The sequence below is a fragment of the Lichenostomus cassidix genome, chromosome 27, assembly GCF_008360975.1.
Source record: "Lichenostomus cassidix isolate B80296 chromosome 27, HeHo_3.0, whole genome shotgun sequence".
In the NCBI taxonomy this organism is placed as follows: Eukaryota; Metazoa; Chordata; class Aves; order Passeriformes; family Meliphagidae; genus Lichenostomus; species Lichenostomus cassidix.
Genome location: NC_139507.1, coordinates 3,150,722 through 3,177,476, shown reverse-complemented (window position 1 = coordinate 3,177,476; position 26,755 = coordinate 3,150,722). Strand labels below are relative to the sequence as shown.

At 45.5% G+C, this 26,755-nt stretch overlaps 3 protein-coding genes across 3 annotated transcripts; all 3 read right to left on the bottom strand.

The window, feature by feature from the left end:
- Positions 1–3,611: 3,611 nt before the first annotated feature.
- On the bottom strand, positions 3,612–7,608 carry LOC146426604 (keratin, type I cytoskeletal 19-like). Its single transcript, XM_085083640.1, has 8 exons — positions 7,071–7,608; positions 6,169–6,251; positions 5,859–6,015; positions 5,498–5,659; positions 5,198–5,323; positions 4,879–5,105; positions 4,245–4,324; positions 3,612–3,934 (listed from the first exon to the last, which is right to left on the bottom strand). The coding sequence occupies exons 1-8, from the start codon at positions 7,524–7,526 to the stop codon at positions 3,915–3,917; spliced, it is 1,311 nt and encodes a 436-aa protein (XP_084939766.1). The 5' UTR covers positions 7,527–7,608; the 3' UTR covers positions 3,612–3,914.
- A 4,922-nt stretch (positions 7,609–12,530) lies between these two features.
- On the bottom strand, positions 12,531–16,209 carry LOC146426603 (keratin, type I cytoskeletal 14-like). Its single transcript, XM_085083645.1, has 8 exons — positions 15,691–16,209; positions 14,804–14,886; positions 14,457–14,613; positions 14,100–14,261; positions 13,800–13,925; positions 13,481–13,707; positions 13,238–13,326; positions 12,531–12,815 (listed from the first exon to the last, which is right to left on the bottom strand). The coding sequence occupies exons 1-8, from the start codon at positions 16,123–16,125 to the stop codon at positions 12,796–12,798; spliced, it is 1,299 nt and encodes a 432-aa protein (XP_084939771.1). The 5' UTR covers positions 16,126–16,209; the 3' UTR covers positions 12,531–12,795.
- A 2,943-nt stretch (positions 16,210–19,152) lies between these two features.
- LOC146426602 (keratin, type I cytoskeletal 17-like) lies at positions 19,153–24,943 on the bottom strand. Its single transcript, XM_085083619.1, has 8 exons — positions 24,173–24,943; positions 23,325–23,407; positions 22,725–22,881; positions 22,008–22,169; positions 21,528–21,653; positions 21,089–21,315; positions 19,925–20,292; positions 19,153–19,475 (listed from the first exon to the last, which is right to left on the bottom strand). Exons 1-8 carry the CDS (start codon positions 24,884–24,886, stop codon positions 19,450–19,452), a joined length of 1,863 nt encoding a protein of 620 aa, XP_084939745.1. The 5' UTR covers positions 24,887–24,943; the 3' UTR covers positions 19,153–19,449.
- Between the last annotated feature and the right edge of the window lie 1,812 nt (positions 24,944–26,755).

Sequence of the window (26,755 nt, the reverse complement as noted above, 5' to 3'; positions counted from 1 at the left end):
CTCTTAGTACCTTCCTGGTGGATCCTTGGATTTGGACTTTCCTGATCCTACTGGAGGTTTCATACTTAGCTTTTCCTGACAGGAATTCTCACAACCTGTAGATCTCTGATTTGGCTCAGTGAGAAAACCCAACTATTGCTCTATGAGGGCAACAACTCTGAAGCCTCATGTTTGTGGAGCTGCTGCCAGGGAGGCATTTGGTTCTCGTGGCAACTCTCAGCCCACGGAAATGCCTTTGGAGTCCTGGTTCTGGCTGCCCTGGCTGGTCACACACCTTTAAGAGAGCAAAAGGGGATTTCATGCTACTCTTGACAGTTTGTGCCACTTTCAAAAAGGACTGTTTTCCCCATGTTTATGTGTACCAGGCAAGTCCCTTCCCAGGCAGTCCTGGCTGTTACCTTAACTAAGAGCTGTGGTTTTCCACCAGACTCTGACACCCCTATTCAGCTTTAAATCTTCTTTTTATTAAAAACTGAGGTCTGTGCCAACTGTCTGTATTTTGGGCAGCCCACCGCCAGCAAAGCAAGCGACCAAAGTGCTTGCTGAGTGCCTTTTCACAGTTTCCTAATGGATACAGCTTTAATAACTGATAAAATCTGGTGACATTCTTTCTAACAGGATTTTCAACAGAAAGGCATTCTTGGCATTGGTTTAAAATCTTGCATGTGTGTGATCGCCGTGAACTTTTGGGTACGGCTGTGATTTTCAATAGTCTGACTTCAGGTTGTGGGAAAGCACTGAAATAAGATTGGGAATGTTGTTAGAAAATGCTGATGACTGAGGCTGTGGGTGCCTTTGATCGCAGCTCTGTGCGGGTTGCCAGGTGTGTGCCAGGGAAAGGTGTTCCCTGGAGCCAGGCTTGGCGGAGCCACGGGAGCGTGGGCTCCCAAACTGCACTATTAGGAGTAATTGCAGCATGCAGAAACCTCTCTTTAGGCGGTACTAAAACAGCTCTGAGAGTCAGCTCCAGTGTACCTAAGACTACGTGTTCACTGTCACTTGTCCTTTATCATGGAATCATGGAATGCTTTGGGTGGGAAGGGACATTAAAGCTCATCCAAGTTCCACCCTCTGCCCCAGGCAGGGATTCCTTCAACTAGACCAGGTTGATCCAAGCCCCTCCAACCAGGCCATGAATACTTCCAGGGATAGGGCAGCTACAGTGTGGAAATACTTATAGAAATTCTGAGGTTTTTTGGGATTAGCACTCTGAAGTGTTATATGCGGTGTGAAACCTAACAGAAATTGTTACAGAGAGAGAGGATTTTCCTGTATGAATTCTTGTACTTGCTTAACTTGGCTGCTGCTATTTTTCATGGTTATGGTGGGCTGGTAAATGTCAAAAATATCACAGGAGCAGCTTCCTCTCCTCTTGCTTTTTGTTACAGGCACACTGAGTCAGAGTTTCTTTTCTCATTCCTTGAGTCAGTGGTGGGCCGAGAGGGAAATCTGCCTTGCCACCTCCGTGGTTCCATTTCCTTGTAGCCAGGAGTGCCAGAGCCTGGCAGGGCTGTGCACAAAGGCACCAGGAGTAGCAGTGGGCTGCCGTACCTGTCCATGCCTGACAGCTGCCTTTGCAAATGGAAGCATTTGCTGCGGGTGTAGATCCTGCAGGTATGTCATAGTCCTGATCCAGAGCAAAGCCCCTCGGAGAACTCAGTCCACTGAATTCTGGTTCTTGTCTTGAATTTCTCTCTGTACAGCCATTTACCCCACATATCTTCATTAAACCTCCTGAGAATGTTGTATTATCCAGCTGGAGGTGATTAATTTCCAGAACTGAGCCACAATCCACTGGATTTGGGGCTTTGGGAAGCGGGAGCAGCACAGAGCGCCCCCTGCAGGCTCAGCTGTTAAGCACAGCCATCGAATCCAATTAGGCACGAAATAAAAAGAAAAACGTGCCGATTTCTTTATTAATTAAACTGTTCTTTCCTTGCACCAACCGTGTCCCAGACTCAAGGTTTTAATTTAATTTTGATAGTATTTTGAGCAGTTTCTGTCACAAACCCTACTTTGTATTTCCTGAATTGCCATCAGAAGATGCCATGTGAGCTTACTGGAATGGACAGACACACTGTCACCTACAGATAAATTCTATCCCTGGTATGGAGCTGTGGGACACGCCACTGGAGCAGGATGAGGCTCAAGCACAGCATGCCCTCATGCTGTCTCTGCAAATGTGTCCCAACTAAAAGAGAGCAAAAAGGAATCGGGAGGCTAGAGAAAGTTCCCTACAGACAGCCTGGAACACAGTGGGCTCCTTTCTGGGATCACAGGCATTCTTCCTAGTTAAACTGTGCCTAAAGAAGGTATTTGATCCCAAAGTCCATTCCAGCTGGCTGGTGCTGAGGGGTTTGGGGATAGTCAGCACTGGTTGTTACGAGAGAGGAGTAAAAGGGAGCATAAGGCAGAATAGTCTCTGTTATTTGCGTAGAGCACTAGAGTCCTGTTGTTACTCCAAGGAGAGGCAGTTCTGCTTTGACTTTACAAATCTTTGTTTCCCAGGGAAATAATTTCTCTGACTCATCTCTTTCCTGCTGTGCCGAGATTTCAGCTTGGATTGTAACTTGGAAGAGTTTGATGTCTTTTAAAATACTTTGTTATCCAGAATGATGTTTCACCTGTCCTGACTCATTGCAAACCAAAGTGTAAGTGTAAAGCTGTGCCACGGCATAAGAACTGTCGGTGATTTAGGAGATGTTCAGGGAACAATGGGGCCTGTGAGACCCACCCGGGTTTGGGACAGGGTGGCAGTGGAGTCACTCCCCTGCTATGTGGCCGACCCTGTTCAGCAGCTTCCTCGGCCCTGCAAACCAAACACTGAAATGCAGATTGTAAGTTTGAAATGACTGGTTATTTCACCAGTTTCTGCCTCTGTTGAGCCCTAATAAGGTGAGTGTGGTACATGAAATGGGGCAGGTTTAGTAAAAAAGCTTGAACCTTGCCTGCACCATGCCATTCTCCACCCAGAGCTCTGCACAGCATGGAGCTGGGAATGACCCTATGGAATAAGGGAACATACCCTTTCTTTTTTATCTGGAACTACCAGATAAAAGAAGTAAGCTCAGATTTGCCAACATGGCAGGAGGAATAATCCCAACAACTGAATGTTGTGTTAGTAGAACTTTCATACTCTTCACTCATTTCCTGATCTAACCCTTTGCTTTAATTGAACAAGATTGGACGGAGCTCTCATCTAGAAGCTGGGAAAAGGCTGCCTGGATAGGATTCATTTCTCATTCAGTGACTCAAAGGAAAGTGGTTTTGATTTGACAAAATTTTCATGAAATTTTGGGGTTAATTAATCCTGATTTTTCAGTTCAACTGCTCAATTGGCAAATCAGCTACTTGCACACTCCTTGCAACATGTGCTGTGGAAAAGGGATTCCCCCACCCCCTTCTCTTCCCTATAGGTGTCACCCTTGAGTTTAATGTGGATATGTTCATTCGTCTCCAGGATTTTATCCAATTAAATGATTTAGGATTCACCTATTTCTTTGGAGCCATATTACATAATTCACCCAACCTTAATTTCTTTGTGTATCTCACTTGCTACACCTAAATGTAAATACAGTATTAATATACCAAACAGACTGTTGGACACAGAGTTTTCTTTGCATTGCTGAAAGGTAAAGCTTTATTTGAGGCATTGTTGTGCAGTAGAACACTAAGTGCACTGCAGACACCTGTAAGTACAGTGATCACAGTGATGGACAGGATGAAAATGGAAACGCAGATAATTTTAGGAGAAGACTAGGAATTACTAATTTTGATTTCATGAATAGCATTTGTAGAGCAGTCTGTGCGTGGGGTAGGTCACAGCGGGTGTGGTCTGTACGTTCTCAGTCGTGGGCTGGGCTGCTCCCATGGCACTGACTGGATCAGGGAAAGCCCAGCATGTTGGGGGTATTTTAACACACTCTTGACTGCCCTGTGGAAAGAAAGAAAAAACCATTGCTCTGATAAGGGAACCAAGAGTCTCTTCGCAGTACTGGTATTTCAGATGTATCCACTTTTTAAATATCCATTTGTTAGCAAAAGCATGGGAAAGGATCTTAACATGTCTCTGGAATTGGAGCTAAACCACTTTGAAATGAAGAGTTTTAATTGTGAATGGTTTAATCCCTGCCGCAACTGCAGACATGGAAGCCATAGCACAAGGTTGGTATTAACAGGAAAAAGGATGAAACACAAAATGTGAAAGCCGTAAGTTTGGATCCTCACTGGATGTTGTTTCTTACCTGCCTTGTCACTAGATTGACCATGACAGTGGGAAGTAGAAGAATAAGAGTGGGAGGACATTCCTCCTCCTTGACATGACCTGCGAAAGGAAAAAGAAAAGAGTTTTAATGAAAGGAACAATAAATACATACTGACATCATGTGCAGTGCATGTAACAGCTTGGCTTTTCCTGGATCTTGCAAATATTGTTATATGTATATATATAAATTTTATTCTCTTCCGCTGTATTTTCCTAGGAATTTGTAACAGCAGAGACAGCAATAGATTGTTGCTGTATAATTTTTGTACTCTCACAGACCAGCTGTGCTTGTTCATCTGCTGACAGAAGAAACTTCATTACAGTTTGGTTTGGCAAGGTGATTCCTCTCATGGAATTCACTCTGCACAAACAGGTCAAGAGGAACTGATTAACTCAAAACCTGTTGGTAATAATCTGCTCTGTCTTTCCCTTGATGTTTGAGATGCTTATAAAATTTCTGATAGACACATTTCAGTGGAGATGCCATGAAAAGAAGCCGCTGAATTTAGATTTAGCTACAGATAAGTAAAATATTCTGCTCTGACATCTGTGATTGCCAAGAGAGAAAAGCTTGTGATAGAGTTTGTGCCCTTATTTGTGAACAAAGAACATACACAAGGTCCTGCTGTCCCTCCTGCAGCAGTGCCCGGTACTGCTGGATCTCCTGCTCCAGGCGGGTCTTGATGCCCAGGAGCATCTTGTACTCCTGGTTCTGGCTCTCCATCTCACAGCGGATGCTGCCCAGCTCCTCCTCGACAGCGCAGATCTGCCCTTGGATTTGTTGCAGCATGCGGCCGTAGCGAGACTCGGTTTCTGCCAGGGAGTTTTCCAGAGAGCTTTTCTGGAAGGGCAAACACAGGAGTTGAGGAGCAGAGTTCTACAGCTCCCTGCCCATGCCAGGGAGGGAAGCACCTGCAGATCCTGCCCACATACCGTGCTGAGCTGTGCCTGTAGTTCGATCTCCAGGTTCTGCATATCGCGCCTCAGCTCGGTGAGCTGGTGGCTGCTTGTCTGGATGTCCTGGCTGCTGGAAGTGACCTGCCGATTGACTTCTTCGATCTACAGAAATAAAACCCCAGAGACACTTCCTGAGCAACAATAGCTCCTCAGGGAGCTGATTTGCTGAGTGAGAACTCAGGTCTCCACAGAACCTCTCCCTCTCACCCAGTCTTGCTACCAGGGTGTCCGGGCTGTCCCACCAGAGGAGACTCCACTCTGGACATTGCTACATACCTTGACCTCATACCACTGCTCCACCTCCTTGCGGTTCCTTGCGATGATGTCCTCATATTCACCTCTCATGTCATTCAGGATCTTTGTCAAGTCTTGTCCAGGGGCAGCATTGACCTCCACACTCACATCGCCACCAGTCTGGGACTGCAGCTGCCTCATTTCCTGCAGGGAGTGCGGAGAGAGACATAAGAGCACACGCATGTCATTTGTTGTGCAGGGGACTGTGGGCAAAGCAGAACCAAGGAGCAAAGGAACAACAATGCCATGGCATAAGGTGGAATTGACTTGCTCTGTGATGGTGGGAACTGGGAAGAATCAAAGGATTATGCCTTTGGCTGTGCTATTTATTATCGGATCGTACCTCCTCATGGTTTCTCTTCAGAGCAATCAGCTCATCCCTCAAGGACTCCAGCTCAGATTCCAGTGAAGACCGAGTGGTAGTGAGGCCATCCAAGAGATTTCTCAGGCCATTGATATCAGCCTCCACAGTCTGGCGGATGACCAGCTCATTCTCATACCTGTACCAAAGGAAAGCGAAACATTGCACATTCGTTTCGTTGCAACACATAGGCTTGATCGTACCACTTTAGACAGGGCATCATCCACCTGTGTTCATGAGTCTCATAAAATTCACGACACAAAAGAGGCAAGGTTCATGGGGAGGTACTCACTTCATTCGGAAGTCATCAGCAGTCATCTTGCTGTTGTCAATGTCCAGCAGCATTCTGTTATTGTCCACAGTGGCAGAAATGATCTACAGAAGGGAAAGGTGGACAAGAATCCTTCTGTGTTCTAGATTTCCAGGACAAGCAGAAGGAAGACACAAAGCTTTGGTAGAGCGTTACTGTTGATCTTGGAATTATTTGATGGAGTAGTGCAGGGTCCACAGAAAGTTCTTGAATTGCCATGCCACAGGGACTGGTGTGTGCAAGGTTTTGGCTTTCCAAAGATTTTGATGAAAGAGTATATTTATGGGGAAAAGAGTAGAAGAACATTTATGCTGAGAAATTGCCAACCCCTGTAGAGTTCTGCACTTGGGGTGTGAGAGGCAGGGTAGGCTTTCACCCGAATGCTGTAAGTCATCCCATTATGAAATAAGTTGATTGTAAGGGAAGACCTCAGTCCGTCCACCTGGTGTCTGCAGGAGTGTGCAGGGACAAGGGGAGCTCACATCCTGCCATCCAGGTGCTTTGGCTTTGCACACCATCCAGCTGAACTGGGTGGGAGCTGGGGGAAGCACTGCAAACCACACATGGCTGGATTGGAGCCACCTGCACAACGTGGGATGTACGTTCCGTGCACCAGCGTGTCTGTGGCTGGTGGAGCTCTTGGTGCCTCGGGCTGTGCCCCTGGAGCACGTCCCTGTTGCCTGTGGGAGTTTGCTCACCCAGGGCATGGGAGGTGCAGCTCAGCAGGTTTGTGCCTCTGGTACCACTGGCATGGCTGTCCTGCAGGCACTAGAGCCTGGTGCTGGGGATGGAGGGAGGAGAAAGGAGCAAAGAGGAAGGAGAAAGGCCTTACAGGAGAGAAGGGCATGTGGGAGATGGAGCCCTGTGTGCCAAGGTGATCCTACCTGATTTTGGAGTTGTTCGATGGTCTGGTAGTAGGAGCTGTAGTCCTTGGAAACGCTGGGAGCTTGTTTCCTGTACCACTCCCGGATGTGGTGCTCAAGCTGAGCATTCTCTTCCTCCAGCCTTCGCACCTTCTCCAGGTAAGAAGCCAGGCGGTCATTGAGGTTCTGCATGGTGACCTTCTCATTGCCCCTAAGCAGGTCGCCCCCACCATAGCTACCTCCAAAGCCCCCACCAAAGCCCCCACCAAAGCCCCCAGCAATGCTGCCCATGCTCAGGCCACCTCCGTAGCCCCCGCAGGCTGCCCCGCCATAGCTGCCCCCGCCGATCACAGAGGAGGCATAGCGGTGGCAGGACACGGAGGAGTTGCGGCCACTGCTGCCGCCACAGGCGCCTCCACCGCCTCCTCCTCCGCTCCTGTACGAGGTGCAGGATGTTCTCTTGACGCTGCAGCTCATGGTGGAAGGGATCAGATATCCAGCCCCAGGTGCAAAGCAGTGCACAGCAAGATACAGGAAATCAAAGTGCAGCAGCCCATCCGTGCACATCCTGGCTATTTATACCTGCCCAGGTGGGTGTCACCTGCCACGCAGTCCAGCTTCCCATGGGGTTTGCCAGCCATAGTACTCATGCTGAAAGTGATGTGCTAAGGGGAATTTCTTTTGGGGCTTGGGACGGCCCTTCCCCCTGGTACTGTGTTTGCATGCTGATTCACACCAAGCCTGCACTGCAATTTCAGGTGGGTGGCTGTGAGTTAGATTTTATTGGAGATAGTTTGTTGCTGGCTACTTAGTGAGTGAGACTCATTTTAATAATTGTTCTTCAGAGTAATTTTTTTTTGTCCTGAAAGCAGGTGGTGAAAGCACCACCTAATCACACTGCTTTCATGTCAGAGTTGGAGAAGTATGAACTCAGACACCTTGTGTGCGAGGCTGGCTCAAATTAGCCTGTGGAACTGCCACTTCTGGAAAGAGAATCTCTAAGAATTTATATCTTTCCCTTAAAAAGAAAGCTGATTGTTGGCCCTGTCTCTCAGAGTACTTAGTGGTAAATCACAGTAGAATGAGTAGAATAACTGCAGCAATGTTATTTCTGTTCTCACCAAACTCTGGTGGTATCACTTCCAGATCATCCTGTCTCGTGCAAAGCCATGGGTGTGCAATGATACCATTTTAAAGTTGTGAGTTTTTGAAAATTTTGTGCAAATTTCCAATTACTCAGAGGTTATCTTAAACTGAAATATGTGTGTAAAATCTATGGGGTTGCATTGGCTGTAACCTGGGAGAGGAAAGAAGGATTTGGTTTGGCCACAGGGAGGCTGAGATGGTTATCAGCTGGCTCTTGAGAAAGGAGGTACTGGGGCTCTTTGAAATACAGGAGAATCCTGTTGTCCAAATAGGAAAGGGCACAATCTGTATTTGAGTGTGTTTGGGCTGGAATCTAACGGGAACTTTTTACCTATAGAAGGCAGAAGGGTCTGGAAGAGCTTCCATTGCAAGAACATTGGAGGGAGGAATTTCAAGTCTGATCTTGGTCAGTTGATGTTGGAGATTTTATCCTTGTATAACAGACGTAGCTGTGATGACCCCCTAGATCCCACTTACCTTCGGTCTTTTGTCCCATTGTGCTGAACTGCTGCACCATTTCTGTAAGGGGGCAGGATGTGATGAGCCCTTCTTTGGAAAGGAAATTTTGCCTTTAAATAACTTTTGGAAACTGTGAATTTTAAGCCTGAAAGACAAGGGGCCTCATTATATGAGGGCTTAACCTTGATGGGAATTCAGCTTTATTTGGAAGTTACAATTTACCCATTAATTTTGTTGTTGGTTTCTTCATTTATGCTGTTACTTAAACACACCCTGTAGTTGTGGCTCAAGCCTGATTTTTTTCTTAGCCACAACCATTATGGTATCCATAAAACTTATAATGTGTGTTATGGCTGACTGAAGAATCATGGAAAACCATTCACCCTCTGTCTTGACACACCACCACCTCCATCTCACAGATAATGTAATCCTTTGATGTGCATAATTATGATTGTTGTTTTATTGGTAGCTCTCTAATTGTCTGCACGTCAGAACTGGGTGCTTTGCATATGTTATTGAGACTGAGTCATCATTATTAAAAATTAAAAATTATTTTCTCACAGGGTGTGATTCCTTAGTCATATTTTCCTCATTAGGTTGTTGAAATGCACTTTTATTCTCCCCTATGAGATGTTTATTGCAGATTGGCATTAGTGTCAGAGTTGTTGATTTTATATCTACTTCTTGGCATCATTGCATCACAACACCCGACCCAACAATATCTGACATTTCCCAATGCTGTAATTTCATACTATCACCAAGTGCCTTTTCTCTGTCTCTCTGTCCCTTTCTTTTTTTGAATAAGTGATTTAACTGTCCTTACTGCCATAACTGCATCCCAAACACTTAATTTTTAGACTTTCTACTCTGTAACTTGGGGGTATTTCCTTGTCTCCGTGTGCATTTCTGGCCACTGCCCCACATATATAGCTTTTAGCCTGAGTTGGCTGTTGTGAATCCATTTGGACCTGCTGATTTACTTCACAAGCCAGAAGAGCCAGGTCTTTCAGGAGCCATTACCTTTCATAGTCCTTGTGATGACAGAAGGAGGTCAGACATGTCCTGCTGTAGAAGGTGTTGAGGATCCTCAGGCGTTCAAAGGGACTGTAAGAGCTTTGAAATCACATCTTTCCCTGGCAGACCTTTTGCTCATAGTGCATCCCATGGACTCTGCTAGTCAGAAGTTTGTTTGAAGTACGAGTGCTGTGAATCTTTTCCCAGTGCTGTTTACTCACTGGTGAAGTTGGATGCTGAGCCACAAACAGATACTCCAAATTGGCAGAAGAACCAAAAGCAGCCCATGGTTTCTACAGAGGCTGTGATGCCATTCTTTGATGTATGTCTTTAGTCACATGAGAAGGAGAGAACAATCCTAGAAACAATTACTGGTAATTGTTTTACAGTAAATGCGTCCTGGTAAGAAGAGTGCTACTCCCAAGAGTTTCATCAGGAACTCCATTTGTGCATTTCTCATCCGTTGCCCATTGTCCTGAAGCATTGCTCACCTGTGTGTTTCTTCTGTTCATTCAGAGCTGAAGGATTTCCACATCCCCACATTCTGGGCTCATCTCTCTCTTTTATGACTCCCTGGGGTGGGTCTGTAAACTTGCATATGTGTAGACCTACAGAAAATCTTATTAAATGTGAGCTGTTTTAATTCTGCAGTTGATCTAAATTGTTATTCATAGACCTTCCTACCACTGAAAAAGGAAAAATTTAGAGATACTTCCCAAGAGAAATCAAGCTCTTCCAGCAGAGCGATCCTTTCTTGTTCTCTTTCTCTCTACCTGCTGCCATGTGCTCTTGATGGTGATTAATTGAATTCTACATTCCTCCCTGCCAAAGCTTTTTTCCTATGCTGTAGATCTTTTCAGAACACTAAGCAACTGTATGACTTTTTGTAAGAACCATGGACAAGCTAAGTGGGCACCAGAAGCAGGCAGTAGTGTCAGGATACTTGATCACAAAAATAGCACAAGGGTTCTGGAGCACCTGCCAGCCTTAGATGGAGGCTCTGGGTCTTTGGCACACCTGTGGCAAAGCATTGTCCCCAGGACAGGTCTTGCCTGATCCCTGGGTGGGGTTAGTGCCCCATGGATCAGTGGGAATGTGTGGAGTGTGTTGTGTTGTCAGCAGCAGGACTCCACAGTAAGCTGATCCTGCTGCAGAGACTGAGGACTCTCTCTCCTCAGGACTGCACTCCTGAGGACTCTCTCCAGTGCCACCCACTGCACCAAGATCTCACACTCCCAAATCAGCTCAGAAATGGGGACAGACACTGCAGCTCAGGAGTTCCCAGGAGTTCTTTGGATGAGGAGTGTCTTTTTGATAATTCTGATACTTCTCTGTGCTTTTGGAACATTAGAAGGAAGCAAAATAACCTTTCAGTGCTTAATTATACACCTTAACAGTAGTTCAAGGTTCCATAATCAGGTCTCAAAAGAGATGTCTCCTTCAGCTGTTTTGGCTACGGTAAGTACAGCTGAATGAATTCGGCAGCCTCTGGAGACCAAAGTCATGTTTGCATTTGCGTTACATCACTTTCTATACTGTTAAAACCTGAAATGAGCTATTTATTCATACTAGACAGGCTTTTATTCACACAAATTCCTGATGTTGGACTGATAAAAGTCAGCTTTTCAACATGAGTAGAAAGTGTCCCTTCCAGCACTCTGACTGCAGAAGACCTAAGCTAAATCAAACTCTTGTAAGTTGGTTGTAATGAGAAAGTGCTTCATTTCATTACCCTAACAGATCAAGCCTTCAGTCCAAAATGAAATGGGATATACTAGGAGTTTAATCAGTGAGGAAGGGACCAACAGGCACCTGTAAGTGACACTGGCTGATTCCGTGTATCTGGTGCATACAGAAATTGAAAAGGAGCTTTGCGGTGATCTTCAGAAAGCAAAATATGTCTAAAGGGGCTGCCCTAATTTAGTATTGCTCTCTCATCTCTATTTTTAATGCATATTTTATCTTCTTAAGCAGTAAAATACAGAAAATACCTTCAGTGAAAGGAATGTGTCTCTCATTTCTCTTAAGACAGAGTATCAGCCATCTGCGTGTACTAACAGAAATTGGGTTCTTGGTATTATATCAGTATTTAAATTGAAATTTCTGTCATAAAACATTGGAATGTTTTTGGTGCATGACACTGAAGGAAACAGACCCATTGTCTTGTTGTCTGTATTTCCTAACAGAAGTCAACAATATGTAATTCTCTGTGCAGCTAAAGGTGTAGAAATACTTCTGAGGAAGCCCCTACACACTGGAACAACCTCTCCTGAATCACACCTTCCTTCCCACAGGACTCATCACAGGCTGTGATAAGATTAATGGACTCAGATGAGTCACAATAGTACCACCGGGCACAGTTTAGTAAATTAAGAGTTAATTAAAGAATCTCCTGATAGTTAACCATCATCTGTATTTTCTTTCTCCTTTCACTCATACATCTTTCATTCTCTTTAGTGCAAGTGGCAAGGCAAGGGGACAGAAAGAAATCTCTTAGTGACCATTAAAAACAAAATGATAAAGGGCTTGTGATGTCTCAGGAAGGAGAAAAATTATGTTGAGAACTGACAAGATTTCTGTTTTCAACCTTACACCTTTTGCTTGTGAACAGAGTTCTGCCAGCCTCACTGAGCAGTTCTCTTAGGCAGAGCCTGGCAGTTGTCACACCTCACACAGCTATGCTCACAATTCCTGATATATCCTTTCACTCAGTGATTTTATCTCAGCACTGTGCCCATTTTCCTAGTGCAAAATGGATTGTCCTGAGACCGCATTCCCCTGTACGATTGCACAGCCTGTGTTTGATGGGTGATCTGGATAAGTACTCGCGTGAGGTTGGTTAAATTTATTTTCTCAGACATGTTGTGATTTGAATTGCAGAAGTAAACGTTTATTAGAGCAGAGTTACCAGCGGAGTGTGAGCTCTTTAACAAAGAATGCGTTGCCAAAGACAAGTTGAGTAAGCCAAGCATTGCAGGGCGGAGGAAGGGGTGCTGAGGCAGGTGAGCAGGCTTGTCGTCCAAATCCTTCCCGCTGCCTTGGCCATGCTGCAGAAACTCTCGGGTGTCTCTTGGTGCCCATGTTTGGTGCATCTCAGCTGGACGGTGCCAGGGTCGCTGCTGCTGCTCTAGCACACTCTTGACTGCCCTGTGTGAACACAGAGCAAATCACTGCCTTGAGGGGAAGGACCAAGTGTTCCTGCTGAGTGGAATTCTTACACCTGACACAGTCTCAGCAGCAGAAGTGCAGAGACTCCACATCCAGCAGCACCCTGGGTGCTTTCTCAGAATGGTATTTTTTTATTATTCCAGGGAGCAAAAAAATACTTCCCATCCCGTAAAGTTTATAATCTGTATTTTATAATTAGGCAGAGGGAAGAGCAAGACTTGCTATATTTTAACCCCTGATTCCTCTGCGATAGAGTAATGAGGTTTCTCATTCCTGGGCTAATGGACATGGGAATCTTGCCCAACCCAAACTACAAAACCTGTTTCTGAGCAAATACATTGCAGACATTGGGGGCAGATGTAACACACTAATAATCACACCCTTACAAAATGTTGGCTTACCTGACATGTCCCCACACTGGGAATGAGAGTAGGAACTAGAATATGACTGGGAGGATTTTCCACCTCCTTGGAAAGCTCCTTGGGAGGCACTGTAAAAAAAGGAGAGAATTCATCAAAACCCAGTAGCATTGGATACTCCATTGAAAGAGATATTGATGAAGCTTCAGGGACAAAAAGTCTCTATTAGCAAATAAGTACATGAGGATTTCTTTTTATTCCCTTGCTATAATATGAAATACATACACAAGGTCCTGCTGCCCCTCCTGCAGCAGTGCCCGGTACTGCTGGATCTCCTGCTCCAGGCGGGTCTTGATGCCCAGGAGCATCTTGTACTCCTGGTTCTGGCTCTCCATCTCACAGCGGAGGCTGGCCAGTTCCTCCTCGACAGCGCAGATCTGCCCTTGGATTTGTTGCAGCAGGCAGCTGTAGCGAGACTCGGTTTCTGCCAGGGAGTTTTCCAGAGAGCTTTTCTGGAAGGGCAAACACAGGAGTTGAGGAGCAGAGTTCTACAGCTCCCTGCCCATGCCAGGGAGGGAAGCACCTGCAGATCCTGCCCACATACCGTGCTGATCTGCGCCTGCAGTTCGATCTCCAGGTTCTGCATCTCACGCTTCAGCTCGGCGAGCTGGTGGCTGCTTGTCTGGATGTCCTGGGTGCTGGAAGTGACCTGCCGATTGACTTCTTCGATCTACAGAAATAAAACCCCAGAGACACTTCCTGAGCAACAATAGCTCCTCAGGGAGCTGATTTGCTGAGTGAGAACTCAGGTCTCCACAGAACCTCTCCCTCTCACCCAGTCCCGTTACCAGGGTGTCTGGGCTATCCCACCAGAGGAGACTCCACTCTGGACATTGCTACATACCTTGACCTCATACCACTGCTCCACCTCCCTGCGGTTCCTCTCAATGATCTCCTCATATTCAGCTCTCATGTCATTCAGGATCTTTGTCAAGTCTTGTCCAGGGGCAGCATTGACCTCCACACTCACATCACCACCAGTCTGGGACTGCAGCTGCCTGATTTCCTGCAGGGAGTGCAGAGAGAGACATAAGAGCACACACATGTCATTTGTTGTGCAGGGGACTGTGAGCAAAGCAGAACCAAGGAGCAAAGGAACAACAATGCCATGGCATAAGGTGGAATTGTGATGGTGATGGTGGGAACTGTGATGAATCAAAGGATTATGCCTTTGGCTGTGCTATTTATCACTGGATCATACCTCCTCATGGTTCCTCTTCAGAGCAATCAGCTCATCCTTCAAGGACTCCAGCTCAGATTCCAGTGAAGATCTAACCAGAGTCAGGTCATCCATGAGATTTCTCAGGCCATTGATATCAGCCTCCACGGTCTGGCGGATGACCAGCTCATTCTCATACCTGTGTCACACAAAGAGAGACAGAGAAATGGGCAAATGAGATGCTGACAGGCAATAGCACACATCCTTCCAAGATCAATATTCCAATAAACAGAATGACTCAGTAATACCACCCAGGGCAGTCCTCCCTTGTCTTCTGAGATGATGAGAAGAATTTGACAGATATGCAAGCTTCATTGGGAGGTACTCACTTCATTCGGAAGTCATCAGCAGTCATCTTGCTGTTGTCAATGTCCAGAAGCATTCTGTTATTGTCCACAGTGGCAGAAATTATCTGCAAAAGAGGAAGGTGGATAAGAATTCTTCTGTGTTCTAGATTTCCAGGACAAACACAAAGAAGGTGCTAATGTTTGGTAGGGTGTTGTTGCGGATCTTAGAATTGTTTCTTGCAGTAATGCAATGGCCATACGGAGAGGTAATGATCCAGATTACTTTTCAGGAAAACTTGTTCTATCACAGATCATCCTCCCAAATCCATGCTCTTTACTTGCCTTTCTCAAGTTAGGGACAGTCCCCGGTGTGTCCCAATGAGTATTTTCAGCCCTTTCCATATAATATACTTCTTCACAGTCTGGTTACCCTGCTTTCTTGGTACTGTGTAACCTGATTGTATGGGAAGACCTCAGTCCGTCCACCTGGTGTCTGTAGGTGTGTGCAGGGACAAGGGGAGCTCACATCCTGCCATCCAGGTGCTTTGGCTTTGCACACCATCCAGCTGAACTGGGTGGGAGCTGAGGAAAGCACTGCAAACCACACATGGCTGGATTGGAGCCACCTGCACAACGTGGGATGTACGTTCCGTGCACCAGCGTGTCTGTGGCTGGTGGAGCTCCTGGTGCCTTAGGCTGTGCCCCTGAAGCACGTCCCTGTTGCCTGTGGGAGTTTGCTCACCCAGGGCATGGGAGGTGCAGCTCAGCAGGTTTGTGCCTCTGGTACCACTGGCATGGCTGTCCCGCAGGCACTAGGGAGGAGGTGCTGGGGATGGAGGGAGGAGAAAGGAGCAAAGAGGAAGCAGAAAGGCCTTACAGGAGAGAAAGGCATGTGGGAGATGGAGCCCTGTGTGCCAAGGTGATCCTACCTGATTTTGGAGTTGTTCGATGGTCTGGTAGTAGGAGCTGTAGTCCTTGGAAATGCTGGGAGCTTGTTTCCTGTACCACTCCCGGATGTGGTGCTCAAGCTGAGCATTCTCTTCCTCCAGCCTTCGCACCTTCTCCAGGTAAGAAGCCAGGCGGTCATTGAGGTTCTGCATGGTGACCTTCTCATTGCCAGTCAGAAGGACATCCCCAACACCACAGCTACCTCCAAAGCCCCCACCAAAGCCCCCAGCAATGCTGCCCATGCTCAGGCCACCTCCGTAGCCCCCGCCATAGCTGCCCCCGCCTATCACGGAGGAGGCATAGCGCCGGCAGGACATGGAGGAGCTGCGGCCACTGCTGCCACCACAGACACCTCCACCGCCTCCTCCTCCGCTCCTGTACGAGGTGCAGGATGTTCTCTTGACGCTGCAGCTCATGGTGGAAGGGATCAGATATCCAGCCCCAGGTGCAAAGCAGTGCACAGCAAGATACAGGAAATCAAAGTGCAGCAGCCCATCCGTGCTGGTGGCTATTTATACCTGCTCAGGTGGGTGTCACCTGCCAGGCAGTCCAGCTTCCCATGGGGCTTGCCAGCCATAGTACTCATGCCAAAAGTGATGTGCTAAGGGAAATTTTGTCTGAGGTAAGTAACAGGCATTACCATTCAGTGCAAATATGTCTTTGTTGATTCAGAGCTAGTTGCACTATAATTTTATGTGGGTGGCTCCTTGTTGGATATTTTGTTGAACAATATAACATATCTCAGTTTCTGTTAACCTGGAAATTTCTTGCTCGTAATGCCAGCTAATGAAGGCTGTGTCTCATTGTCTGTCTCCTTCAGTCTTCTATGTGGTGAAACTCAGTATTTCAGCTTTTTCCTTTCTCCTGTGATCACAGAGGAAGATGTTATAGATGATTCGTAACACCAGCAGCCTCCAAGGGAGTCTTCATTCATTGATTTATTCCAAATTTACATTAACTTTATAGCAATCTACTTTAAGGCACTGAAATAAAACTTTTAAAACTGCAATCTCATGTCTGTTATAGAAAAGAACTTTACTCTTAATTTTTCACCCTGTCGTCCCTGTGTGTATTGAAGAAGGTCCTACTGGCATTCAGGGGGATGTAGGATGGGGGCCACAGTCTTTCTTCTTTTGAAGAAAACTGTGTGTAAATGCCACAAAAATAACCTTGTGCAAGGAAAAAAAAAATTAAATATTTTCCTATCAAGGAGCTCTTAATTTTATTTTAACAGTTTTAAATGGACTCAGAGGACATTGAAAAGAGAAATATTTTACTTTGCGTATTTTCATAACCATATTTAAAGAGTAATTTCTCAGAATACATCTTTGAATTATATAATACTGTGGAAAAATAACTTTGATTAAAAGAGCCAGAGATTAGATCTGAAAAAAATATGACCATTACCGGAGCTCATTACAGTGAACGGTGTTTTGCAACCATGACAGTATGTCTTGCACCACCCAACGGAGAGTCAGAAACACTTGTGTACTTTTTTCCACTGGCCGTGCAATAGGAAATGTGCACTGAGTTGCTTTTTCCATCTTAACTGATCAAGCTCCTGTGAAACTGAGGAGAGCCTTGAACAGAAACAATTCCTTGGATTCCAGCTGTGCATTAAATAGCAGCAGTGCAGCTCCTACGGAAGAGTCACTGCGCTGTGCGAAGGAGGCATGAGGAGCTGGTGGGACCTGCTGTGAATTGCCATCTCAAAATCTATCCACAGAAAGGGAGCATGGATTCAACCTGGAAGTGTTTTAGGAAGAGGTTCCATATTACAGAAGAAGAAATAAGCCACTCCTGTATCTGGCTGCAGTTGTGCAGTTTTGTCCACCCTTGGTAACTCTGTTATCCCCAAGGCGCTGCCATCGTTGCTGGTGGTCTCAGCCCTGGCTGGTGGCAGGGCTGTCCTGGACTGGCAGTGGCTCCATCGGACACAGGGGAAGCTTCTGGCAGCTTCTCACAGAAATCCCCTGTACCCCCTGCTACTGAAACCTTGGGCACAAACCCAATACTGTGCCTCACGGATGTAAAATTATCCTGGAAATCCTTCCTTCCCTCCACCTGGGTCTCTCAGTAGCTGCTGCCTCCATTCTGCCTGTTTTAACCCCTTCTGAACTTCACTGTGTGATGTGTAGCACTTAGTGCCTGTTGGGCAGCAAAGGAATTAGGAGTCAGGGAAATAAATAGTCTTCCAAGGTTAGTTTAAAGCATGGGCTGACATCTCGGGAGGTCCCTGTCCCTGTACCTCTCCCTGTCCCTGTCCCTCTCCCTGCACCTGTGGGAGGTGACAGTGCAATTCCCTCCTTTAGAGGGCTCTGGCATACGCACAGTTTCTTACTCTTAATCCTCAGACCATTTACCATGAACCCCATGGCTCTTTATGGATGGTGTGTGTAGTACAAGTTTCTAACCTAAAGAAGGAGAAATCAGCATTACTAGAATCTCACTGTTCCTGTTCTGTGTCCCTGGCCACATTTATGCAGCACAAACTCTGTTTAACAAGCCTTCAAAGGCTCGTTCATGCCAGCACAATGCCAGCACACTTCGGCTTTGTGTAAGTCAAGTGTTTCTGTTTCCCTGAATGGTTTCCAAGTGTTGAGAAAGTTTGCATGGCAGGGTGATGTGTATTTCTGGAAATCAGTTTTGTATCTGATCTCTCAATCCATACTTTTGAGTATCTATTGTGCTACTCAGCAGTGCTACTTCTTTTCCCTGGAACCCACGTTTTCTTTCACTCTCAACTCAGCCCCAGAGGCCCTCCCTTGTGTGCAGCCCTGCATCAGCAGCTCAGCCTGCAAGGTCATGTGAAGGTGAGATGTATCCTCCCCTTGGGCAGCTTCACTGGAATTTTGGCCCTGCAAGTCCTGGGATACTCTGGTAGCTATACCCAAAAGTGAACCTTCCAGACCCTTTTACATGTACCTTATTTCTCACAGGTTGAAGGCAATTGCTGTCAATATTAACATTTTATGGAAATGAACTTGGTAAAGTTCCTGTAAATTATATTTCCCTTTCACTTCTTTGTCTTATCATTTCAAAACAGGTCCCTAATCGGTGCATATCCAGGTTAAACCAATGAGTGTCAGTCATGGTTTTGTGAATTGAAGTATTCCTTTCATTTCACAACCATGCCTCTGTAATCGTTCTTGTTCCTTTCTGGACACTCGTGTGCTGCCAACACCATTAGAGTCTTTGAGTGCTGAAGTTCTGCAGTCATATCTAATGAGAATATCTAACACATTATTAAAAAACAAAGGCACAGCCCAAGAAGATTCTGATCTGCCCTGACTGCTCAGAAATTGTGTTTTAACTCTAAATTTCATTATCAACGACTGTAGTGCATCATCAATCTCTGTACCTGGAGGTGTGTCTTGGCATGGCTTAGTATTTTCTTTTTAAGTCTTTACACCTACAGAAGGTAAGAAAAACTCTGCACAAGATTCTGGTTGCATCAGACAGAAATTAAATTTTATTAGAGACATTTTCCTGATTCAGAACAACCTGAGTACCAAACAGGTTGGATCTGTAAAGCAGCAGTTCCAGTGCTGATGACTGAAGCTGCAGAGCTTGGTGGGCAGAAGCAGTACAGAGCATGCAGGGCAGGGGGAGAGGTGGCATCTGCAACTCCCAGGTACTGTTGAGAACATCATTTTTCCCTGGGAGTGTGAGGAATGCAGCGGATTTGGGCAAGTTTCTTTTTGAAAGGTCTTGCACTGGAGGATCCTTGATGTATATTCTTAGTCAAAAGATTTTCTTCCATATCCTGTTTAGAGACAAAGCAAGCATGAACTTCATCAGTGCTGGCACTGAACCTCCAAGCCACCAGTATTCCCCAGACATTAGGATTATGTGGGAGAGACCATAAGCATTCCAAAAGCAGGAAAATTCCAGCATGGCACAAAGGCTGTGGTATTTATGAGGTTCTGCAGAGAATGAGATGGATGAAGAAAACCAGCTGGGGTCAAACTACAGGATGAGTTGGTATCACCCACAAAATTGAATAGAAATTGGACTGTGTGCTCTGGAAGTGGAGTTGAGCCTTTGCATACAAAGAGGAAAGAATTGGTAGTAACAGTAAATCTAATTACTTTCCAGAAATGTTAGTTTATCCTCAGTACTGTTTGCCTCTGGAAGAGTATGTTGGTATAAATTATTGCATAAATTATTCAGGATATGACTGAGGGGACAGTGTGCCTGTACCACAGTTCTCACCTTGGCTTTCACCACCAGTCCTGCAGGACTGGGACTGGGAAGATGAAGAGTAGGAGTGGGAACTGCTGATGCCTCCGGAGGTTCTTCCTCCTCCTCCTCCAATGCATCCACCGCCGCTGCCCCCTCCTATTCCTCCACTTCCTCCTCCCATTCCTCCACTTCCCCCTCCTATTCCTCCACTTCCTCCTCCACTTCCTCCTCCCATTCCTCCTGCACAACTTCCTCCTCCCATTCCGCTGCCCCCGCCTCCATATCCACCACTCATGCTACCACCTCCTATTCTTCCTCCTCCAGAATAACCACCACCTCCAATTCTACCACCTCCCATGCCTCCTCCCATGCCTCCTCCCATTCCTCCTGATGGCATTCTGCAAAGAGAGAGAAAGAAGGGGGAAAAACGTTAATCAAATGTACTATGATACCTGAAGGTAACTGAGCTACAGCTGCTGCCCAGGAGTCAGCACCTCTCTGGGCTGTACTGCTGGTTGCAACCCAGCACTGCACAGCAAGACAACTAAAACAGTGCCAAAAATTATCCTCTTTCAACTTCAGCTCTAATGCAAGAGCTTTTGCCTTTCCCACATTATGCCTAGGGATTTCTTGCAACATTTGGCACATACATTAGTGTATAGCTCAAAATCAGAAAGAAGAGAATGAAGCTTTAGCTGCTCTTTCAGGCACCACTTCTGAGCAGAAGCTGGCACACTGCATAAGGGAAGCTGAAGTAGCTTGAACTCTCAGAAACTTTTATAAAGGTTTGGAAAACTTTGGTCTTCAGGTTTTTTCGTTTTGTAGTTTGTTTTGGGTTTTTGGGGTTTTTTTTTTTGTTGTTGTGTTTTTTTGGTTTTTGTGGGTTTTATTTTTTTCTTACATTCTTTTCCTGTTCAGTTCCTGGCTTTCCTAGAACCAGGCTCTCTTACATGGGTTTCCCTGTCCAATCCCAAATCTGGTAGTTCAGCATTTCTGCATTAATTTTTCTTCACGTGAGTTACATTCTAAACGGAATGAAATATCTCACACCTGGGAGGCAATTAGCCAAGACAGCTACATCTACTTCATTTCAGTACAAAATCTGTTTTTCAGATCTCAGCTGTTAAATTTCCTGCCGGTAACTGGCCCAGCAGTTGGGTGTCACACAGCACTGTGTTCTGTCAGAATACATACACAAGGTCCTGCTGCCCCTCCTCTAGCAGCACCCGGTACTGCTGGATCTCCTGCTCCAGGCGGGTCTTGATGCCCAGGAGCATCTTGTACTCCTCGTTCTGGCTCTCCATCTCACAGCGGATGCTGGCCAGCTCCTCCTCCAAGGGCCCAATCATGCCCTGGATCTGCTGCAGCTGCATGTTATAGCGACGTTCTGTGTCTTCCAGGTTGGATTGCAGAGAGTCTATCTGCAAAGGAAAGCAAAATCCAGTGTTTATGGGAGCGTGGGACTTTACCTTACTTTTGTGGGAAAACAGATCTTCACAAATCCTCAGAAAAAGTGTATCTTTGAAGTTAAGTAATCCAGTATCCCATTCTCCTTGGATGGATTACTTGCTGGGTGTAGCCCTTCTTCTCACATACAGACTGTATCACAGGTGAAGCAAATGCCGTTCCTTACCATGCTGATCTGAGACTGCAGCTCAATTTCCAGGCTCTGATATTCACGCCTCAGCTCAGAGATCTGCTGGTTGCTTGATTGTATCTCCTGCCCACTTGTATGGACTTGTTGATTAACTTCTTCCATCTGAAAAGTTAACATACAAAATGGAGGCATTTTTGAGAATTAGAAAACATTGTGGGCCTATCATAAAGGCACCATGAAATCAGTTAATAAGAATAAAGATGCAATGCAGACTGTTTATTTCCCACAGACCACTCTGCCAGCATCCTGGTAATTCACTGGCTGCTAGAACACAGAGGCTATACGTGCTTTATCACATAACCTGATATTCCAGGACTGACCTGTTAGAGGAAACTGCTTAAAGTAATTTAAAATTATTGTCCCTTAAATAATATATGATAAGTTGCCTTTCACCTACTGTAAATAGGTCTAGTACTTTGTGAAAGATTTAATTACCAAAGGCTGCCTGTGCTTTACCTTGGTTTCATACCAGCTTTCCACCTCCTTCCGGTTGTTCTCAATGAGCCTCTCGTACTCGCAGCGCATTTCATTTAATTTTTCCATTAAGTTAATGCCAGGAGTAGCATTGACCTCCACATTGACATCTCCACCAGACTGGCCTTGCAGTCCTCTAATTTCCTGAAAAATAATCACAAAAACCCCATGAGGTTCTCAAAGGGTGAAGGCAAGAAGGAATGGCATCAGTTCAAATAAAGGGAAGAAAAAGGACATAGACCCTCACACAGTCCATGAGTCCAGCAAAAGGGCCTTCCTTGCCCTTGCCATGGAACAATTCTGGCATTCCTGAGGCTCCAGTGCTCACAGCCAGGCACTGTATGCCTGTGTGGGAATCTTTTCTTCCCAATGGGAGAAATTTCATTGCAGAGAGTACAAATGCTTTCTTTTGACTCCTCCATATATTCTATCCAATTTTCTTTCCATGAGTTCAGCAAGCAAACTGTGGTTTGTACTGAAAGCCACTCATCCCCTGGTCTCACGTGTTGACGTGGTGTCTCCTTACACCAGCTGTGGGCAGCTATGCACTCTACACACTCTTCAAAATCAAAACCAGATTGGGTCAAGTTGGATGATCAAAGCCATTGGTCAAAACCTGGTTACTGCTGGTGGAAAAATCCACAGGAAATTATCTGAGTGTTGTGTTGCTGTTAGTTACTGAAGTGTGAGGAAACTTACCTCTTCATGGTTCTTCTTGAGGAAAATCAGTTCCTCTTTCAGGGATTCAAACTGTGTCTCCAGGTCAGATCTGGACAGAGTCAGTTGGTCCAAAAGTGGGCGTAATCCATTGATATCACTTGCCACACTCTGGTGGAGAGTATACTCAGTCTCATACCTGAATGACAGACAAGACAGAGAGTAAAAGTGCTGCCAGACCTCTTTGTTTGGTGTCTCAGTTATGGACAGCTCCCATCTTACATCTCTGGTCAATTCTTAAAAGAAAAGACCCCATTATCTTTCTGTCTCAAATAGCTTTTCTTGATTTCAGTGCAGTTTCTCTTTGTGAGATTTATACCATGAGGATTATTCTTATAAATCTACATGCAAGGATGGAGAAACTTAGAGTGGAGTGCCTTAAATGTGTCTCTTCAAAAACTTGTTTGGAGAAAAATAGTAATGAAAACCCAAAGCAATCCTTCTTAGAATGCTTTTCCCAACAATTCTACATTCTGTCATCAGAGCCCAGAGGCTCCAGCCTCTACAAAGATTAATTGACAATGGGAATTTGTGGGGATAAAGGGAGGTAGAGTGGATGGAGCCAGGAAGGGAGTGACTCACTTCAGTCTGAAGTCATCCACAGTCATTCTGGTGTTGTCCATGTCAAGAAGCATCCTGTTAAGGTCCACATTTGCCCCAACAATCTGAAAGGGTGAGGGCAGGTATTATTCAGTCAGTTGTCTTTTCAGTCTGACAACAGAGAGAAGAAACACCTATGCACAAACACCTCGCAGAAGGGGTTTTTGGCAATGTCAAGCTTTAGTAGAGCTGAAGGAGCTACTGAGAGATGATTTTATTGCTTCCAGATAAAAGAAAGTGCCTTTACTGTTAATTTTGGTTTACAAATACCCATTAAAAATACCTTGTTGGAAAGAATAACTAAAACTCCTCATACTCAAAAAATAAAACCAACCAAACAAAAAAACCCTACCCAACCAACAAAAACCAGTGGGAAAGCAAAATTGCCATTACTTTCGACAAGAGCCATGTTCATGCAAGAGAGACATGACTGTCAAATGGCTGAGGACTGGAATGAGACTAAGTATTCATGCTGGCTCATCCTGTATATTCACAAAAACATCCAATTAAATGGCAGTAATAGCACGATACAAGCAAGGATTAAATCTGCTCTTCAAGACTGAAGAACAAGCAAGCAGCAGCCCAGCATTGAAGGAAGCATGGGACAGGCCGCATGATGGGGACACTGGTGCTGATCTGCCACAGCATCCAGCAGTGCTTCCTGTGCCAAATACATGTGTGCCAGAACATGCAGACAGAAGCTGGGCCCCACACCACTCTGGTTCCTGACACAGGAAGGGGAATATCACCCCAAACAGGGACATTGTCCTGCATGAAGAAAGAGCCATTCCAATGAGAAACTCTTCCAATTTAGTCAAAGTGTGTCATACCTGGTTTTGCAGCTCTTCAATTGTCCTGTAATAGTGGCTGTAATCCTTGCTCTGAGAGGGAGCTTGATTTTTGTACCACTCCCTGATGAGCTGCTCAAGTTGGGCATTTTCTTCTTCCAAGCGTCGCACTTTATCCATGTACGAAGCCAGGCGATCGTTGAGGTTCTGCATGGTCAACTTCTCGTTTGTGGACAGCAAGCCAGCATCGTCCCCAAAGCCCATGCCACCAAAACTGCCTCCACCATAGCTGCCACCACTACCACCACCAAAGCCACCACTACCCCCGAAGCCACTAAATCCACCACCACCATATCCTCCACCTCCACTGTATCCACCACCTCCATAACCACCTCCCATTCCCCCAAATCCACCCCCTCCTGATCCAAATCCTCCTCCCATGCTTCCACAGCTCATTCCTCCTCCGTAACTACCACCACTCATTCTCCCACCGTAGCTACCGCGGCTAATCCTCCCACAGCTGCCGCTGCTAAAGCCTCCTCCATAGCTGCTCCTGGAGCCTCCTCCACCAAAGCTTCTCCCAGAAAAGCCCCCGCTGCCTCCAGAAGAGGTGTATTTTCTTGAGGACATTGAAGAGTATCCACCAGACCTACCACCTCCACCACCTCCACTACTACATCTTCCACCACCACCACCTCCTCCCCCTCCACTGCTAATTCTAATGGTACTGCTCGAAGATTTGGTGCCACAGCTCATGGTGACAGCAGGCAAGAGTCAAACCGCAACCCCAAATTTAGCTGCACAGCCTGATAAATTTCAGGACTGCAAATTTTCATCCCCAGCTCTCTCTATTTATACAGTTGACATTGGGTGTCACCGTCAGGGTGTTTCCTTCTCCCAGGGCATTTACCAAACTTCTTGTTTGTGCCAAGAATAATTTGCTGAACAGTATTTTTGTGCAGCTACCTCAGGCAATTCAACCCACAGCTGGGCTTCTGAGGCTTGGTTAAGGTTGAACATCTCACTTCTTTTGGGTGACATTCTTTTCATTTAGTGTATTCTGGAATAGGTACTATCTTTGCTAAGGTTTTGTAGCTGCTATTGCTAAAGACTGTTGTTTGTTCTCGTTTGCTCTTTCCAATTTTGTGCACTTCAGATTTTCTAGAGCTTATGTTCAATTTCTCACCATACGTGATAGTTCAAGAGTTTTATTAATAGGATTGTGTGACTTGTCTGTAGAGATTGTCCAACTCGTGTATCACTGCCAGCACTTAGAGAACATCTCATTTGATATGAACAGGCTATTTCAAGCAATGCAGAGGGATTCTTATTTAAACATCGAAATCCTTCCTTTGTGAAGAAAGCACTAGGGCAGCACACAGCCAGCCAAGTCCTAGAATTCAAAGAGAAAAATAATATTGGACTTTTTTCACCAAAGCACTGTTGATCTAAAATAGGAGGAAGATCAAGGACGCTTTAATTGTATTATAAAATCAATTGTATCCCAATTAGAAGTTGTTTTATTGCAGACAATGATCTAAAAACTAGTGTGTGGGAAGACTTTTTATCATTTAATATAAAGCCACTCACTCTCTCTATTGTTAATGTGTCATATATTGTAGGTGATAAAGTAATTATATCTACTATTCTTAAAGCAAAGATCCTTCAGATTAAAATAGCATCCTGAGATAAAAGCGCAAAGACTTTTTACACAAATCAGTAGAAATCAGACTGTTGAGACCACGAAGCAAATGACCCAACACTTCAGTGTTGCCCTGATCCCCAGAAGTTGACCCGAGATGGAAGGGGTTCCATCCTCACTAGGTAGGTTGGATGCCAAAGCCAAGTGTCTGAAGGCAGATTTGCAAATAGGAGCAAAACAGCAGCATTTGTGTTTTGCTATAGATGGACCCAAACTATCCCAGTTTGTCTGGAAGAACGTGTACAGTCTCCCAATGACAGTTCTGTCTACAATGTCTTCATTGCCTGCCCTCCTCTCTGTGGGGTTACAGAGCCTTTAATGACTGCAGGTAGTTATGAAATGTAGCAATCTCCCCTAAACCTCAGGTGCAGGAGCAGAGGTCATGCCTGAGGAACTGCCATTTGTGCTCTGCTGTCCTCCCAGCCACCACCTCTTGGACATGACAATGCAGCACAGTCCTTGCTTTCCAAAGGCTGCCTTGGTGGGATGTTGATTGTAGATTCAGGATTATTTAACATTTCCTGACCGCAGCCAGTGTCTTTGCCTTTGTGCCATGCCTGTGCCAGCATTGCTCTATTGCTGCTTAGGCAATAACTTTCAAAACCTCCTGATTTTATCTTGCTATTTGATCTCTCAATAGCTGGAAGATGATGAAAGATTCTGAGCAGTTTGGTGATGGAATAATTTCTTCTGATTCTCAGCTGGAAGCTGGTAGTGACATCTCAAAAGCATAAACAATTTCTGGGCTTTAGCACAGTTTGTCATTGGTGCAGAAAGACGGAGTTTGCTATAGGCAAAATGTTTTGGGTTTTTTTTGTGCTGTTTTGCCTCTTGGTCTGGGTAATGTCACTTTGGTCAGTGAGGCTCTTTGTCACAAACTCTGCTGTGGTGAGTAAAATCTATTGTCGTGTTCAAATTCCCAT